The 19,635-nt window shown below is 33.7% G+C and overlaps 1 protein-coding gene across 1 annotated transcript; it reads right to left on the reverse strand.

Annotated features, from left to right (window-relative positions):
* Positions 1 to 8,119: 8,119 nt before the first annotated feature.
* On the reverse strand, positions 8,120 to 8,782 carry LOC133851874 (nuclear transcription factor Y subunit B-4-like). The gene has a single exon (XM_062288479.1). The coding sequence runs from the start codon at positions 8,707 to 8,709 to the stop codon at positions 8,221 to 8,223; it is 489 nt and encodes a 162-aa protein (XP_062144463.1). The 5' UTR covers positions 8,710 to 8,782; the 3' UTR covers positions 8,120 to 8,220.
* Positions 8,783 to 19,635: the final 10,853 nt, after the last annotated feature.

Consider the following 19,635-nt stretch of genomic DNA (forward strand, 5'->3'; position numbering starts at 1 on the left):
TCACAGCTAAGTAGTACGATTTCATATATTTATGAAATGTCAATGTTTACCTCATTAGCTATGAAATCTTTTAAAAAGAGAAGTATTCTTCTATAAGGTAGCTGTTATTGTAAAGGCATGGTGTTGAAAGAAAAGTTGGCTCAATGCGAACACCTAGTGGTTTATATACTCACTGAGACCGTGAACTCATTATTCCGCCTATGTGAACGTGGTTACCACTACGATCACTATGCATGTGTTGAGGGCTTAGATGAAGACCCCGTGGCCTTGTACTTGGGCTACCATGATTGAGAGTAGCTTATACTGGAACTTAATGTCGAGCTGTAGCTTTAGTCCATTCATGTATTAGCATTTTTGTTAGTATTTAGTTACAATGGTATATTTATGGTGCTATGTCATATGTGACACCTTTTGTATAACCATACTTTTGTTAAGTAAAACATACAATGATCAAGGTTTAATCATATGGAGATATTACTTGGCTCTATGTGGTTAGGTATAATTCTAAGTGTTTAATGTCTAGTAATTTCTGCTGCTATGTGTAATTTCTGTTGAGTCATACCCATATTGTGAGTTGTCAAGTGTTAATGTTTGGTTTATGACATGTTGTCATGCCATTGCGATGATCCGTTTTCATAAAATTAAATTAATTAATTAATTAATTAAATAAAATAAGTAAATAAAATTGGGTTGTCACACTTGTAGCAGCATTGTAGTTGAAGATGGAGAAGCACCCAAAGCCCTACAAAATTAGTTTTGGATCAAGAAGGGAACTGAGACACGAGTAATTGATACTTAGCGAATCCTCTTTCCTATTGGTAAATGTTATAGGGATGAGTTTACTTGCGACGTTGTGGAGATGGACGCTTGTCACGTACTATTGGGGAGGCCTTGGCAATATGATATGGACGCCACATATAAGGGACATGACAACACATACTTATTCTAATGGCACAGGCAAAAGACCATATTAGTACCTACGGGAAGTAATAGTAGGGGTGAAAACCCGATTATTAGCTAAAACCAGTAACCGTAACCGGAGTAGTTAGTTGGCCAAAATCGTCAATTGGCTCTGGTAACCGGGTAACCGGTTAATCGGTTATTTAATTACCGACAGTTACTGGTTGGTACATGGTATCCTGACCGGTAACCAAAATTTAAAAAACAATTGGGTCTTTTGGGCCTAATTTGGGTATTGGCCTACTTTTTTGGCTTAATTTAGACTTTTTTAGCCCATTAAAAAAAAATCAACATTTTTTGGCCCAATATGTTAGCCTAAGTTGGAATGGAAGTAAAAGTGTAAAACCCTAAATTTTATTATTTAAATTATTTAAATAAATAAATACATATATATACACACACACACACATACCCAATTACCACTTATAACCGGTTTTAATATTTTATAAAATCGATAACCTCTTCAGTAGGGTTGGTTATAGGTTATTTCTGATCGGGTACCAAACTGGTTGGCCGGTTAGTCGGTTACTGGTTGGTACTCGATTACCGATCGGCTTTACACCCCTAAGTAATAGCCCTCTCCCAAAAGCAACTACAGCGGGTGGGATGTATTTTCTCACCATCGAAGAAGGATAATTCGTGGAGGATGTGAAGGCAGCCAGAGAGTTCTTGACATTAGTGGTCAAAGGCGAGGAGGTGGAACAAGCTGCAGCCGTCCCAGCGGCAGTACACCAATTTCTAGAAGAATTTAGGGATCTCACGCCAATCAAATTATTGAATGGATTACCTCCCATGAGAAACATCCAACACCTCATTGACTTGGTACTGGGCGCAAGCCTTCCCAATCTTCCATACTACCATATGAGTCCTAACGAGCATCAAATTCTACATAACCAGGTGGAGGACCAGATTCACAAAGGCTTACTTAGGGCATGCAGGATACCAGCATTGCTCAGACCAAAGAAGGACGGAACCTGAAGGACGAGCATAAACAGCCGCACCATCAACAAAATTATGGTGAAGTACCGTTTTTCCATTCAACGATTGATTGACATGTTGCCCATGCTGGCGAGAGTTAACATTTCTTCTAAACTTCACCTTTTGCAACGGCTACCATCATATTAGGATCCGACCGGGAGATGAATTGAAGACGACTTTCATGACAAATGAGGGATTGAATGAGTGGTTGGTGATGCAGTTTGGGCTTTCTAATGTGCGTCTTCACTGTTACACTTTGCTCATTATAGTAAGAACCTTTGGCAAATCATAGCCATTCATAAGGCATCAAGGCACCAACTATTATTAAAATTAAAAAGTAGGGAAGAAACTTTATAGAAAAAACGTCACCTGTAATTTCATAGAGTTTACAAGGGTATAAGGATCATTGTACCCTTTGACCATCTAATTTAAACCCAAACACTAACAGAAAGGGTGAGATTGTAAAAAATTGAGAGTTTTTGAACTTTGAAATGGAGATTGCAAAAGAGATGAAAGTTTCAAGGAATTAAGTGAAGTTTCCCCAACTTTAATATATATATATATATATATATTTAGATGAATAAAATTCTTTCATAGAACATCAAAACAGTATACACTCCAGAGAGCCTGGAACATTGTCCCAAAAGAACACAACCACCCTAAGGCCAAAACAAGCCAAACCCAAACAAAACAACTGCAACCACATAGGGAGCAGAACCCGAACACCCAAACCAACATCAAACTAAGTTCATGACTAAACAGCAAACGAAGCACTGGAACTCAAAAACAACAACAAAACAAAAACAGCAGAAGCTCAACAACACCCAACTCTAAAACAGAGCACACTAGATCAAATTCTGCATGTTCCATATAGCTAGAAACAAGAATAGAGAATTATGGAGGTGCTTGAAATGTCCTTTAGCCACGATCCTAGCCCGGGCTTGCCACCTAATACGAGCTAGGATTGCTTCCTCAGTGCATGGAGTATTGTTGTGCAAAAGATCATTTCTCTACCTCCATAAATTGTATACAGTAGCTACAAGGTACAACCGGCCCAAGCTAGCTAGCTTTTAAGCTTTTTCCCTGCAGCACCTTCAAACACTAATCTTCTATATTTTCCCAATCCAAAGGCACATCGAGAAAAAAGCAATCAGCCATGATTCCAGTCCAAACCCGACGACTGAAACCACACCTAAAGAAAATGTTACCCAACTTTAATATTTGATCAAATGAACATTAATATAGTTACTTACGTTAAATATTTGGCATAGTAACCTCTCTAAGGTATTTCCAAGAGCCACTAAAGTATATATAGATAAATAGGTAGATGGACGGGGAGAGAAAGAGAGAGAGAGAGAGAGAGAGAGAAATGTTTGCATTAATGTAATCTCTCATATGCCAGCATGCCAAGATGGATGATCCACAGTCTCTGCAAGGACTTCAATGCACCAAATATTTGCTATACATTGTTCGCTGCAATGCTTAAAAGTTCCATGGTGATGGGAATGCTGTAGTATTTTGATGGTGTATTGGAACTGTTTTCTTTCTTCCTTTTAAGATAATTTTAGCCTTATTTAGTTTTTTCCCTGAGCGATTTTAGCCCAATATAATTGAGTCATACATGATTCCACTAGTACACATTCTTGAATTTCGGAAGTTTTCTTTTCGAGAAGTTGCTTTCCACACACATTTTTTATATTATAAGTTTTTTTTTTTTCTTTTTAGCCTTTTTTTTTAATAAATAATTAAGCTACTTATTCTTCCATTTTTTTTATTTTTTTATTTTATTTGAACAGGATCTGAAACTTCCATTGATAACAAGCCTCGAAGGCAAGAAATCAATCACTTTTATCCAAAATGTCGACGTTTTATCTTTCTTACCGCTCAGGATGAGTTCTATGTATATGTGCATGTGTAAGCTGAAAAAAAAAAAAAGAAAAAGAAAAAAAAAGCAGCATAATGCTTAAATGAATAAGTACCCTCACAAGTTTTTTCTTTTCTTTTGTGGTTTTTTTTGGGGGGTTGGCACCATATATATAGGATAAAAATATCCTATTTAAGATTGTTTGGATATCAACACGTATTCTTTGGGAACTGACGGATTGGGGATTGGGCCATGGTTTTGCTCCCATATTTTGTGTATGGTTTGTATTCTTTAGTTGGTGGCTCTTCAAATTTCTTCAAGTTGGAATCCAACAATTCCCAAAACCGTAAGTCCACGTTCCCACAACCACAAGTCCACATTCCACGTACAATGAGACCGGCCTGCTATATGGTACAAATGGTCCTCCTCGATCTCATCTTTTTTTTAAAAAAATATATATATACACACACACACACGAAAATTTACATATTCAATTATTAATTTTAAAAAATAAAAGAATTTTTTTTATTATTTAAAAAAAAAAAAAAAAACAGTTCTCTTCCACGTATGCATCACATTATTTCAAAAATTAACTCAAAAGAAGCTTAGATTTCTATTGGCGGCACTACGGGCTTGTTTGGCAAAGACATGTACAGAACAAAACAGAACAAAATAGTGGGTTGTTAGTTTTGAAATTAGTAAAAAGTGATGATGTGATACAAAATAAAAAGAATTTGTATAAAAAAGTGAAAAAAATTTATATTGTAGTGAATTTTTATATTTGAATAGTAATAAAAAATTATTGATGTGATATAAAAAGTGAAAAAAGTGAAAATATTTTGATTTTGATTAGTAGTGAAAAATATAAAACAATAAAAAAAAAAAAAAAAAAAGTACAAGTGAATAGTAACGCATTATGTTGTTCTGTATTGTTGCTTGACAAACAAGCCCACATTTTTATAAGAGGTTCCATTCTATATAAAGCAACCCAGTTTACGAGCGGACTAGTCCTATTAAATTAGTCATATCTTGTAATTTCAATATCAAATGAGGATAATATTGGTGGTGTTGGCCGGAAAGCCTATATTCAAATGGTTACAAAAGTCATATTTCATAAAGATTTTTCAATTTCAACGTTTACTGGGTCAAAATGGGCCTTAGTTGAAAGATGCTCTATACCTGGTTGAACAAGTGCTATAAATTCGACAACCAACCGAGACATTCAGTACGTCGATAGCCAGTCAAAACTCGTTCAACCCCGGGACTTCATCGCAAGGTTCCGATCAAACGCAACACGACAGTTTTCTTTATATATTTTGCTTTCCAAGTAGGGTGTAGACTTGTATTCCTATATAAACTTACACAGAACAGCATAGGCCGCAACTTATGATCGATATATTTTCTTTAGTTTTCAATAAATAAATAAATAACGCTTTAGGAGGTGATTTTCTATCTATTTTTCCTCAAATCATTAATTATTGTGTTCTTGGTAATTTTGGGAAGAGTTGTGAGTTTTGTGTGCGTTATTTATGCGACCCACTACACTACATCACTATATTTCTCCTCATACAACGTACATATACATTTTAGTTGATATTGCGAATTGCATGTGTAGGCTAAGTCTCACACTGGTGATGACTATGAAGACATGTATGTAACAAGTTCAATATTATTTGTGTACTATGTAAGAATATGTTTTATAAGTGATTATAAAGAATTTCAAATGTTACTTTAACTAATTCTTTTACGGTATATGTATCAAGCTAACACTTCTTGAATCGTAACAAATGGTATCAGAGTCATTTAATATATATATATATATATATATATATATATATATATATATATATATATATATATATATATATATATATATATATATATATATATATATATATATATATATAAATAAAAAGACAAGTATAGATGTGCTATTCTGCCTACCTAATTAAAGCTCTCGATCATATTAATATATGTTATATATAGATTGGCTTCCTACCTTGTGTTGGTCACCGACTCACCATATATGATGCTTTCCTCTTGTGAAAACTGCGCATACATCAGCTAATTAAGTACAGAGAAAAAGTCTAAATGCATACCTACGCCAATGACCTTCTCCTGGCTTTTTCTCAGTATATAATAAATGCATACTCTTAATTAATACTCTCCTAATTATATGGTTCTTGTTATTGGCATTGTGGAGCTTCTCTAGCTATTGACTACAATGTTTTGGAACACTATTTTAGTTTGATCACAGATTCACAGAATAAATTCTTCATAGGAGTTTAAGGAAATTGCTGCTGAGACAAATTAATATTATTCAGTTAACATATTTTCATATTAAGTATTACTAGCTAATTAGGTGCCGGCCGGCCGGCCAAAATGCTATGCTTGGCTGATCATGTAAATGCACCAACTCTGGATCGATCCATGCCAACACGTGTCGATCATCAGGTTCACATGGAAAACTTTACGATGACATGTGCTTTCTGTCGCATTAAACGTGTTTGGCAAATGGCAAGTACTTGTAGTGCGCTTAATTATCTTATTTATTATTTTGTTAATTGATTAATCAATGCTTACATTTACATACATGCCTTCTTTGCAATTCCATGCCCGTAGAAACTATTAATAATTACGCTCTTGCTGCTATAAAAATATATGCAGAGTATTCTATAAAAGTATATATAATTTGTTGAATGGCATGATCTAGCTAGGTTTTCATCCACCACTTTCTGTATAAAATTACGTATCAAAATTCTGATCACCTCAGTATCTATATATCTTTTATGTAGAGCTAGCTTGCAATGTGACAGAAACCCTAGAAAGCCTTAAATTTTACTCTCATATTCATATATATATATATAAGAAGAATATCTAGCTATGAACAAATTAAAACTTCCAAAAGACTTCCTGACTTGTGGGGATATGATCCTAACTCATCTGACTATAGAAAAATGTCAGCACGCCGAGACATTAATCCATGGAAGGTGGAGCCACTAAAACTGCGGACATTGGTCCCCAGATTTTCAGTGTTCAAAGAAAAACCCTAGATTTCTAGAAAAATGTATATATATATATATATATATCCTTCGCGGGGTAATCCTGTAATTAACAATATTACATGACTACATGATCAGTATTAATTGGATGTTGATGATCACTTAAGCAAGGATATATGGTGACAAGCTAGCTAGCTAGCTTCTGATCTGCATAAATTTGGTCAAATGACAGAAGCTAGGCTATGTTCAGAGAATAATTTCCAAATCCTTCATTGTATATAGGAACTGTTCGAGATATGCAAATCAAACCAAACTGCAAGCAGTCCTCAAAAATTGTATTAGGTCATGCATGCATATATACTTGGTATATTCATCAACGCCCCAGAAAATAAAAAGGAAAATGATTAATTTAACATGATAATTTGTGCTCTAGACTGGGATGGAAACACCCCAAACATTAATTTAATCATTCATGGAATTTAATCGGATCTAAATTATACCAGAAAGCTAGATGCAACTAGAGAATGTGTAAGCCACAAAAAGAAAAATAAAATAAAATTTTGTAACCACAAAATACTGAAAACATCACACTCCAGCAAGCAGCTGAAACAACCTTTACATAAACCACAAAATTGAAGAGGGAATCATGTTGATGAGCGACAATACTGCAAACAAAAAGGGTAAACACCCTAATTATCAGGCCTGCAACAATCACATCTAAAATTTAATCAAACAGATAGGTTTATGTTACAATTGCTGTAGGATCGGGCAAATTGGCATAACACTTAGCTTCTCCATGCGGTGGTTAATTATATATATATATATATATATATATATATATAATCATCCCAAAGCTCATATATATAGCAAATTATCCCATTTATTGGAAAGCTTCTACTTGAATTTAGACTGACAATAAGAAAATTTCTAGTAAGCTTAAAAAAACCCTAAATCATTTCCAACTACTTAACAAACCAAGATAAGTTAGTTTCAGAATTTTTTGTGGCAAGTCTAAAAATGTTTGTAGTGTTTTCACAGACATTCTGGTTCGGGTTAGATCTAGGCCGGGTAAATTTAGTTTTGATTCCAAGCTTTCACTCTTAATTAATTAACGGATGGTTGGCTGCAGGTTCTTGATCAGGTCTGTCTAAAAACCAAGATAGAACTAATTAATATTGTTGATCATATTTTCTTATAATTTCTTTCAATGAAAGTCATGAATTCAGTGAAAAAGATACAAGGATTAGCTTTATTTCACATATTCCATAAGGTAATTAAAACAGTCAATCAAAGTGAAAATCCAACACTCCCCAACTGGTAACCCACCTAGTATATGATTAATTATGTCTACAAAACATGGTCAAAATGTTAATTAATACAAGACTAGAAATTATTACCATGCTTTATATATATCTTTCAAAATCGCCTGGCGCACAGAGAGCTATTACTCCTTTCAATCACATTGAACTTTAAGGGAGTGGTCGGAACAACGTTTGATGTTTCATTAATCTTTTCTTCATTGCAGCTGCTTGCCTTACCTTGTTGAGCTCTCTCCCCTTCCAACTCCCTATACCTTTGCAAATACTTCTTCAATGGGTCGGCATAGTCATCAAAACCTAGAGTTGCCATAGCCCAGCAAATATCATCCCCGTTCACTGTCTTGCGCTTCTCCTTATGACACTTGTCCGAAGCTTCTCCTGTGACAAAGCTTATGAACTCCGACGCACACTCTTGCATGGTTTCCTTGGCTTCTTTGGAGATTTTTGCGTTTGGAGGCAGAATCTGCTTCATGATCCGCCCCACATTAGCTATCGGAAGCAGCCGATCTTGCTCTTTCATCAGCTGCCCATCTTCATGATCATCCAAATGGTACTTAAACCCTTCCCTGACTGAATTATTGGCCATCTCTATAAAGAAGAGACTTAATTTGATCCTCTCAAACACAGACACGTTGCTTTCCCCAAGTCTGGCTGCTATATAGAAGCATATGTATGCGTGTCTATGTATATGTGCGCTATGTAGATGGTAAAGGTACTTCCACCACATGATCATATATAGATATATATATAAAGCTGTACCTTTCAAATACGAAGTAAATAAAGTTTTTTGCTTCTTAATTAATTACCCTTATCCGGTACTATTAAGGACCTTAATTATATCAAACTTTACCAACCTGTTGGAATCCACTTAGAAGAGTTTAAAATATGAGAAATTCAGCTGTTTTAATTAATTGCTTCTTAAAAATAGAAGTTATTTAACAAAAATAGCAAAAAAAAATTAAAATATGAGAAAAAAAAAAAAAAGTACATATTTTTCTCTTTTAATTAGTTTGAATTGCATCCAATCATATGTGATTTAACTAATTATATGTGTATCTCTCATTATCATTGATAGATTAAAAATTTGGTCCATGGCAATTCACATTATTGGCAAGGTGCATGCATAGCCATAGCCAGCGTAAGTGCACATGCATTAGGCTTGGATAGATTGCGGACAAGCTAGGGGCTCCAATAAAAAGTAAAGAGAGCAAGGAGTAATGCTTCTCTTAACAGTTATTTATGATATATATTTTATACTGGTTAACATGGCGTATTTTAAGTAACTTTTCATATCAGCCATTTAAAAAGAAATTTAAAACAAGTTACATTAGCCGATCAATGTGAAATAAGTGTGCATGATATGTGGGTGTGATCAAGAGTAGCATTACTCAAAAGTAAAATCTCATTTCACAGAAGCAACCCTTTGAAGTAGGATAGTCCTGTGTAATATAATTTCATTCGAGTAATGCTATTTTTCACACATATTTCATATTGGTTGATGTGCAGTGTTTTAAGTAACATACTTTTTTCTTTTCCTTTTTAAGTGGTTGATATGGGTGGCTATGTCAACCATTTTTTTTTTTTTAAAAAAAAAAAAAAAAAAAAAAAAAAAAAAAAAAAAAAACACTTAAAACATGTTACATCAGTCAATGTAAAATGGGTGTAAAGAGTAGTATTACTATTCCAATCCCCCCCTTCTCTCTCTCTCTCTCTTCAAGTTTATGTACGCCTATGGTGTCTATGGGAGCAATCTACGGACAAGAATCCTCTCAATTCAAATTAAATGAATACTATCTATTTAATGGTCAAGATTTAAAGTGATGTACCTAACTTTCTATTCGAAGTTAATATTTACACATCCTTTAAAAAGAATTAAGAAATGTAAAGTCATCTACATCCTTCATTAGACACACTAACTCTATATCATAACCATGAAATGGAGAGAATTCTAATCCGCAATCAATGCCATATATAAGGTCACTAAGCAAAAAGGCTCAAGCTTATCAATTACAGACGAAATGGTCCCCCCCCTCCCCAAAATTTGGCCCTTAATCTCTTCAATGTTCCCAATGAGTAATTGAAACAAGAATGCTTAAAATAATGCATGCCAATTTGAATTTGTGGATCGCATATATGCACGTGTAATGGTTACAGTCCTCTAGATCATGCAACCAAACTAAGACCTAAAAAGAGCTGATTAATTATAAATTAAAGACCCTAGTGTTAGATTACCTACTACTTAGAGTTCAACGTACACCAGATGCATCATGTCACTCTATACAACAGCAAATCATCTCAACTTCTTGTCGATTTTTGTAACGTCGCGGTCGGGTCATGGAACTCTGGATTTCTATATATATATATATAAAAATACCATCATGGCCAATTGGACTCGATCTAAGCGTCATTTATAGGTTACTGATCAGTACTGCTGCTGACACGTGGCTATCAACGGTAGAGATTGATCTATATATTAATTTGTGATCTGGGGCAAATTAACTTTTTCTTTATTTTATCTGGTTCAAATTTGTCTATGAGTCATAATCTTGACAATGTGTGCTTGTTGAATCATCCCCGGCCGGCCACAACTCGATCTACTATATATATATATATATACTATGAGTGTGAGTAGGCTCAAAGGTTGTTACTTTAATTTGTTTATTTGAAACTTTTTTTTTTCTTTTTTTTTCTTTTTTTTTTTTATGCTTATGTACGCCAGCCAATCGTAATTATTAAACCGAATATGATGATCCCACAAATCGAAGGTTTGCAGAAGTTGGCCGAGAATAAAAAAGAAAAGAGGTGGCGGAATGATTCACTATGATAATAATAAAGAAATTCAATTTGTCGCTTAATTAAAATATTTTTGAGAGTTTAATTAAGAAAAGAATATTGTCACGGCTAATTTTATTTTTTATTTAATTACTCTAATTAATTAAGCAAGCCAAATTATATTCGTAAGTGATTTAATTAGTACTTGTATATATGTTTGATGATCGAACATATATGATCATCACCAAAAGCTATGGTTAATTTAATAGTGGCCCTGATCTTGAGTGGCAATAACACGTGCAGTAGACGACAAGTACACCTGTCGAAAGGAGAGATGGGTTTAAATCTGAAATCCCATTTTAATTATCTTAATCATGTACTCGATTATATTTCATCGATATTAATCAATATATATATTAATGTCCTTCTCAAAGCATATATAGGGGCATAGCTTAATTATTAGCCTGGAGAGACAGATAGATCGAGTTGCCAAAATTAGTATCAAAACACAAACATTTTAATGAAGTTGAACATAAAACTGACAATTCAGATGCTAAAATAGGAAATTTATATTATTATCAGGTGTAGAGATCGAAGTGAAACTGATTTAAATTTTGAAAAAAATAAATTAAAATTAAAATGAGTGACATAGGAAGCCGCTTTTTTATTTTTTTATTTTTTTTATAACGAAAGATTTAATAATTTTATTAATCAAAGATCACAAGCAAAAAGCTCCTACATCACAAAGCATAAAGCTCTGCAAAATCAAAGTCATATGCTGTGAAGTTACAAAATCATAGATCCAAACAAAATTCTTGCAATAAAGTATATATTACCTATGACTTTCATCTTTCGCTAACTTATGTACAAAAATAGTTAAAAATAAATAAATCTATTTCGAGCAGACTAGATCTAAGACAAAAGTAGTCAAATATCCTAAAAAAATTTATTTAAACAGTCATGAGAGAATAAGCACTCACATCGAACTATCCAAGCTGTGAGCTAGAGATAAACCCTCAAACCGAACTATCTAAACCGTGACAAATCTTGTTGTTAAATATATGAAAATTAAATACTTAGTGCATTTTTATTCTGACTAATAAACAACTCTAGCTAGGTAAATAATGAAGGATGAAAAAAAAAAAAAAAAAAAAAAAAGGTGGTTAGTGAACTAATATTCCAGGAAATTTCATATATGTAGAGAGACACTTTTACATATTCCCAGCTTCCCCCAAAAGACGCAATACATTGTTATGGAATATATCCCATCTCCAATTGTATATTAATAAACTACACATTTTGATATATTGCTTGTCACCAAAAGTTGCATTGGCCAATCTTCTGTGTCTTACCGTACTTGTTGACATGAAAACACTGTTTAGAGAACATGATATATGTGGTCCATGCTCAGTAAACAAATTGAAAGTTTCTTGGCAGGGCAGGTGGATGAACAAAAGTAGAGGAAAAACAATTGTAAAGACATTAATTAGCATGGATCTCATAACTTCCTTTTAAAGCTTTTGACTTAAAAAGTAGGTTAATTTATAGAGCTTTATTGATCTAAAAATCAATTTTGAGTTGCAATTTAATTAATTATACTCCTCGATCTCCCTCTTCCATAACTCAAACAGTTTTTTTGCTTTTAGTCTTGGGCACGATTCTAATGATCGATGCATTAACCAACAAAGTTCTACCTATGGTATCAGTACGTTGTATAGGGCTGCACCTGCATAGCAATTTCAAAAGAAAGACTAGCCACTCTAATTGTGACGTCTCATATTGTCTGAGTATAGAAATTGGGATGCTTATATGTATTTTCGTACCCTTCTTGATAAAACGTGTTTTAAAGTCGTGATAACTATGAACCTATCAAAACTCTGCAATTAAGCGTGCTTATGCGATAGTAGTATCAGGATGGTGGCCTTTTGGGAAGTCTGATTCGGAAGAACCAAAAACGGACAATATTGTATCGTTGGGATGAGTCGTTACACTAATAAATGTCAATTTAGTGTGTTGTAGGTTGTTAAAGTATTGATTAAATGATTAAATTTACTCTTTCTTTTCAATTTAATTTTTTAGAATAATTAGTGATTTTACATGGTAGCAGAGCCAGAAGTCCTAAGTTCGATTGAACCCTGACCCCACTTATGGTTTAACTAGCTCATATTTCATGTGTTGAATACCACTTATTAAGGAAGAGTTTGAGCATACACATTAGTGAGAGTGTTAAAGTATTAATCAATTAAATGATTAAATTTATTATTTTCTAACAACTTAAGTACTTTTTTGAATAAATATTAATTTAACATGAGTTAAAGTCAGAAATAATGAGTTCGAACCCTGACTCTACAATTTACCTATCATTTCAATTAAATATTCTACATGTTGGGCCTCACTTATTAAATAGAGAGTTTAAGCCCTACACGTGAGAATTAGTGTTAAAATACTATTGATTAAATGATAAAATTTATTATTTTATATCGGTTTAAACTTTTTGAGATAAGTAGCGATTTAATATGATTGTGACTGTTTGACTAGAATATCATGATCACATAATTATGCCAAAGTTACCGTCTAGGGTTGACTTAATTAGGGATTCTCTAACACAACTAGTGAAATAATTGGCGATTAGCAAGTGGGTGTATACTTGAAAAGACCTGATATATGAAGAAAATTATACATTCTGTTTCTTTTCTCTTTCGGAGGTCATCTTCCTACTTTTGACAAGATTCCTCTTCTTCCCACTCTTGCTTGCTCTAGTGGGCATCTCAGCTGGCTAGCTAGTCGATCTCTTCTAGATTTTTGGACCTATAGGGCTTTTGTAGAGTGCGTTTTGGACCAGTCCTAATTAGAAAGTTTAAACGCAAGGAATTGAAATCTACCTCTAGATCATATGTCATGTTTCACTGATTCTTAACCCTGCTTTGTTTAGCTTAATTAACTATAATTGCCTGCTCTTGAAGCATCTACTTTTCAATATTTGTTAATTATGCCAAATTGACGCTTGAACAAATCTTGCAGGATGCATATTTCTTAGCTTGTTAGAATATTATCTCTAGAATATTACTGAACAGATATAAATTTTCTACAAACTAGTTTGTAAAAAATTTCATACAAACCAATTTATAATAGTGACATGTGTCATTAGATTGCATGTGAGAAGCACTTCTTCTTTTTTTTTGTTTTTTTAATAGCTTAAAGGATATATATCCCTTTTCGAAACTAATTTGTACGTATAAATTTCTTACAAACCAGTTTATAAGAATTTTCTGTCATTAAAATATCACTCTGATTTCTCATCATATTTAGCTTATTTACAACATAATTATGCATGAGAGATTTTATTTTCATTACTATTATTATTTTGTGCATTTGTATCCACGTGCCATCATTCACTATATATATATATATATATATATATATATATATGCTCCTTGTATGGTTGAATCACACACATGGTTCAAGAACTTCTTGCATCCACACAAGCAGTGTTATCTATGATCAGCTGATAATTAGCTTCAAGAGACATACATGAATATATACATACATAGATAAAATCATGTATATATACCTACAATTATATACATGATTGTGTTTAGGTGTCACGGTTTATCACTTATGGAGGCACAGAAATGATTTGATTCACTCTGAGACTCCCAGATCTAAAGAAGCTATCTAGCTCAGATCAAGTGGGATGTGAGGGTCCGGGTGATAGCTCAAGGCAGATTTAAGAAGCTTACCTATAATGCAAAACTTGTGGATAAATGGAACATACAACATCTGATGTAGATGTTCTGTAGATTGGTTGTGTGTGTTTGTTGGACTGTTTTGTTGTTTGTCCTGGTCTTGGCTTGTTGCTGTTTGGCCTGGGCTTGTCTTGTTGTCTTTTGGCTTGTTGTTTTATTTTTTTTATTGCAGTTGGTTTAATTTTCCAATGTTTAGGCTTATATTCTGGCCTTTGGTTGGTTCCCATTTTGGGTTCTGAGATCGAGTTTGTATGGAGTGTAGTTGTTTGATGATCAATAAAGCTTTTATTCATCCAAAAAAAAAAATTATATATATAAATAGATAATCTATGTAATGTGTTATGTATATGTCCATGATAAATATTTACACACATACAAACACACACTGGTAAATCTAATTATGATTTTAAGAGTCAAATTAATTTTGAGGGAACAAAATGAGAACACAAATGTGATATGTAACATTACTCATGGTACTAGTGTATGACTCGAAGGGTTTGATGAATATATTTTTCCTTCGACCGGAGTTTTCTTTTATAACACAATAACCAACAGAGCACATGAACCAATTAATAAGATATTCCAAATTTTCATATTATAGGCTGATGATCGAAGAGATTTTTTTGGCACCGTAAATCCTAGGTGCCTAAAAACCACCAAAAAGTTCAATAATGGACGTGGGAAAGCAATAGTCGATCACATATGTATGCGCCTTACGATCGCCTATAAAATATAGTCACATCTAATAATGAATTAATATAAAACTTAGTACTAATGAATATCTTTATAATTTATTAACTTTACGGAGGCTATTCATTAATCTTTTCAATGTAAGACTGAAATGTTACATATATTATAAATAATTGTATCCAATTTTATATCTTCATTTTTTCTAACAACTAAAAAAAGGTAGGAGTTGACCACAATATGTTACCTCGTCCCTCAAAGCCTTTTTGATGTCTTGCGTAGCCAGAAAAGCATCCAAAAAACTTAAATCGATAGAAAATTGTGAATTTAATTATTTAGTTAATATTAATTTGAACATTTTCCCTCACATGTAGACTCAAATTCTTTTAATATGAGGCCTAACACGTAGAATATTTAATTAAAATTGAAGATGAATTACAAATACAGGATTTAAATTCATAACTTCTACCTCTAATATCATGTTAAATCACAAATTGCCTATCTCTATTTTACGGCTGGGATTCTCACAATATATGATAGAACTGTATCATTCAAAATGTTATGCAATGGACACTTAATCATATACTAATTAACAGTCAGGAGCTTGACTTGGAAACTATTTGGCAATTTCTGGCATGTAATGGTGGCTAGAATAACTCATAATAACATCAAGTAGCACAATTTCATGGAATTGTGTGAGATAAGCTTTAATTTGTGCCTTCCCAGACCATTATTATGCAAATCCTTCATCCCACATCGCTCAGTACTGAACTTAAAAAGAAAACTCGTGGAATAATCCCTAGCAGCTGGGTGTGTGACGTGTGTCCATTGGAAGAGTTGCCATTTTGGGCTGCTGCAATAATAAAAGATGCGACGTTGGGCTAACTCTCTTCTAAAGGAACTCCTCTTGGGCCTGGGCCGGGGCCTGTATAGTTTCTTATATCTTGTGTTTCACAAAAGTAGCCCTGTCCAATGTCCATTGCATTTTCACAAGTTCGAGCTTTGCTAACTTATATTTTGTTTTTTATTATAGGAGACACGTGTGATAACATGATTGGTACTTATGTGGCACTTTGATGGTTTCCGTCAAAAATATGGATGAAAATAGGATGCAAAGACCTATTTACGAATTTTGTTTACCACATAGAGTTTTCATTTCAGTCACTTTTTGTACAACATGTAGTTATTTGCAACTCAATGAAACTCTAATGACTGATTTTACATTTCTTTTCCTTTGTTTTATTGTATCGAACAGTGTACATCGTGTCACATCATTTTTAATACCATAAAATGATTTCTCTCGATTTAACCTAAAATTGAGAGAATCCTAATCTTGTTAGTGCAAGTTAATACTTAACAAGTGTATATACAATAATTATATTGTAAATACATATGCCTTTTTTTTTTTTTTTTTAAGTTAATAAGAGCACATTACACCATAATTGGGCTGGGCGACCTAATGGACATAGAAAAAATAGCAAATACATGGAAATAAACCTAAGAACAAAAGTACATAGTGACAATGCTTCCGAAGATGCGGGCCAAAGGTTTCGACGCACAGATGCGAGAAACCACCACCAAAAGGTGGTCATTAAAGGTGTTAACGGAGTTCTAAGAACCCCAACTCCAGTTTCGTAACCATTACAGAGAAAACAAAAGAGATCTGTACAACACAAAGCCCATAAATACAAATCTAGAAAAAAGAAAACAGCAAAACAACACAACAGAGGCCAGATGGGAATCGCCGGCGCTGGCACATGAGGAACACGCTCCGGTGGCAGACGACCTCTGGCCCGCTAAAAACACCGCGAGGCACCAGATTCTGTGGATAGCAGTGGCGGGGAGCGAAGGAAGTGAGGAGAGTGACCTTCACGCACCGGCAAGTTAGAAGCATTTGCTAGCGCGTGCTGGTCACGTGCCGGTGGGGGGTGGTTCGATGGTTGTGACACTGGGATTGGCAAATACGGGAGACGACGGGGAGCTCAATGGGGAGGCGTGTATACTATTGAGAACGGCTGAGAAACGTAGATCTATCTTTAAAGAACTCGACTCATGAACCTAAGTTTTCCCAGTGAAGAGCACGGTGGATGAACGGTTCGGCTGCTTAGGGATGTGGTGCTAGAGACAAAAATAAAGATAAAGCCTCCATAGAGGCTGGATAAGCTAGAGTGATCTCTAGCAAAAAAATTGTCTCCAAAGAGATAGGGGGAGCTAGAGCAATCTCTAGCGGGATAAAGGCCTCCAAAGAGGCGGTAGCTTCGGGAGGGGGCAAGGGAGGAAGGCTGTGGTCGCCTTCAAAAGATTTTTTTTTTTTTAGGGGGGGGGGGGTTTACAGGAGTATTACAAGCGTTAAGCAAATTGAATTATCAATTGTTATAGATATGCCTTTTTAAGCATCTTTTGGTTGGATTTGGGTATTGCATCCCATGCAATACCTTCTTTTTTCTTCTTTTTTTTCTTTTTTCTTTTTTGGACCCTTCATTTTATCGGCCAACAATCCAAAAATAAAATTAGCTTAGGACCTTAGGTGGTACAGTTTGCCGAACCAACACCTGCCAAAGGGAGGAAGCCACCCTTGAACCACTATATATATATTTCTTATCGTGTGAACGGTCCCAAAAAAAAAAAAAAAAAAAAAAAAAGAAAAAAAAAAAGAAAGAAAGAAAGAAAGAAAGAAAGAAGAAGAGGGGTATTACACCTGATTCAATACCGTAAATATTGCAATCCCGAATAATTAGGAGTGTAAAAGTTTTACTTCTTGGAAAATGTTTCGTTCACCCTAAAATATTTGTAGGAAAATATTTTTCATATTTTTTTTTTCATGTTTGATACTACCGAAAATAATAATCAAATCAAAAATATTCTTAGTTTGACCAAAAAAATTTCTTTAGTTTCAAAAAATAGTTTTCATTTTTAAATTTTGTAAACTATTTTTCAGAATTTGAGCTTCTTCTTTTTTTCAAACCGTCAGACCTCTACGGACCAACATTAGGGGTTATCGAAAGTCAGCGGCAGTTTTTTTTGGCGCTAAACACTAAAAAATATTTTTGACGGAAAATTTTTTCTTGAAAAATGACTTCTCATAAAATATGTTACGACATAAATCATTTTTTACCGAAAACAAACGGAGTATTAATACCAAATTATTAGAAATTCAAATCTTTTATTACCAAGGAAAATGCTTATAATTTTAGGAAAGTCCACAATTCACACGCTTGAACCAAAGGGAGGGTTCAAGCCACCCCTGAACCACTATTATAATTATTATTATTTTTCTTATTATTATTCACACGATCTAGACCATTCATTTTATGAACGGTCTCAAGAAAAAGAAAAAAAAAATGGTATTACACCTGATTCAATACCGTAAATATTGCAGGAATCCCTTTTGGTATACCAAGTAGAATTATTTTTTACTGCCAGTAAAAAAGCAAGGCACATTATTTGGTGAGTCTTTAATTAATCATTTCTCGGGGACTATACGGTATAATTTATCAGAAAATGTAAAAATTTGTAACCGAAAGATCCTCTTCAACGAATAATTAGGGGTGAAAAAGTTTGACTTCTTGGAAAATGTTTGTTCACCCAAAAATATTGGGTTAATTACTTTTTCTCCCCATCAACTACCAGTCATTGTCAACATGCCCCCATGAACTGATACATCGACCAAAAGAGAGCATTCAATTACCAACTTTACATACTTTGCCCCCCTCCGTTAGGGAATCCCGTTAACTTGGACGGAATATTCTATTTTTGGGCGTTAATTTTAGTTTAAAGACCAAAATGCCCTCCAACAATAGTTAATAAAAAAATATTAAAATTAATATGTTTAAAAAAGTTGAGGGCATTTATGTCATTTTTGAATTTGAGTTAGGGTATTTAAGTTTTTTTACGAATTAAACTGACGGAAAAGGGTAAAGCATGTAAAGTTGGTAGTTGAATGCTATCTTTTGGTCGAGGTGTCAGTTCATGGGGCCATGTTGACAATGACTGGTAGTTGATGGGAGAAAAAGGTAATTACCCCAAAAATATTTTTAGGAAAATATTTTTCATATTTTTTTTTTCATGTTTGATGTTACGGAAAATGATAGTCAAATTAAAAATATTCTTAGTTTGCTTCTTTAGTTTTAAAAAGTAGTTTCCATTTTTAAATTTTGTAAACTATTTTTCAGAGTTTGAGCTTCTTCTTTTTTTCAAACCGTTAGACCTCTACAGACCAACATTAGGGGTTATTGAAAGTCACCGGCAATTAATTTTGTCATTTTTCATACGACTCAAAGGTCAAAAAAATATTTTTAATAAATCAG

The sequence above is a fragment of the Alnus glutinosa genome, chromosome 12, assembly GCF_958979055.1.
Source record: "Alnus glutinosa chromosome 12, dhAlnGlut1.1, whole genome shotgun sequence".
In the NCBI taxonomy this organism is placed as follows: Eukaryota; Viridiplantae; Streptophyta; class Magnoliopsida; order Fagales; family Betulaceae; genus Alnus; species Alnus glutinosa.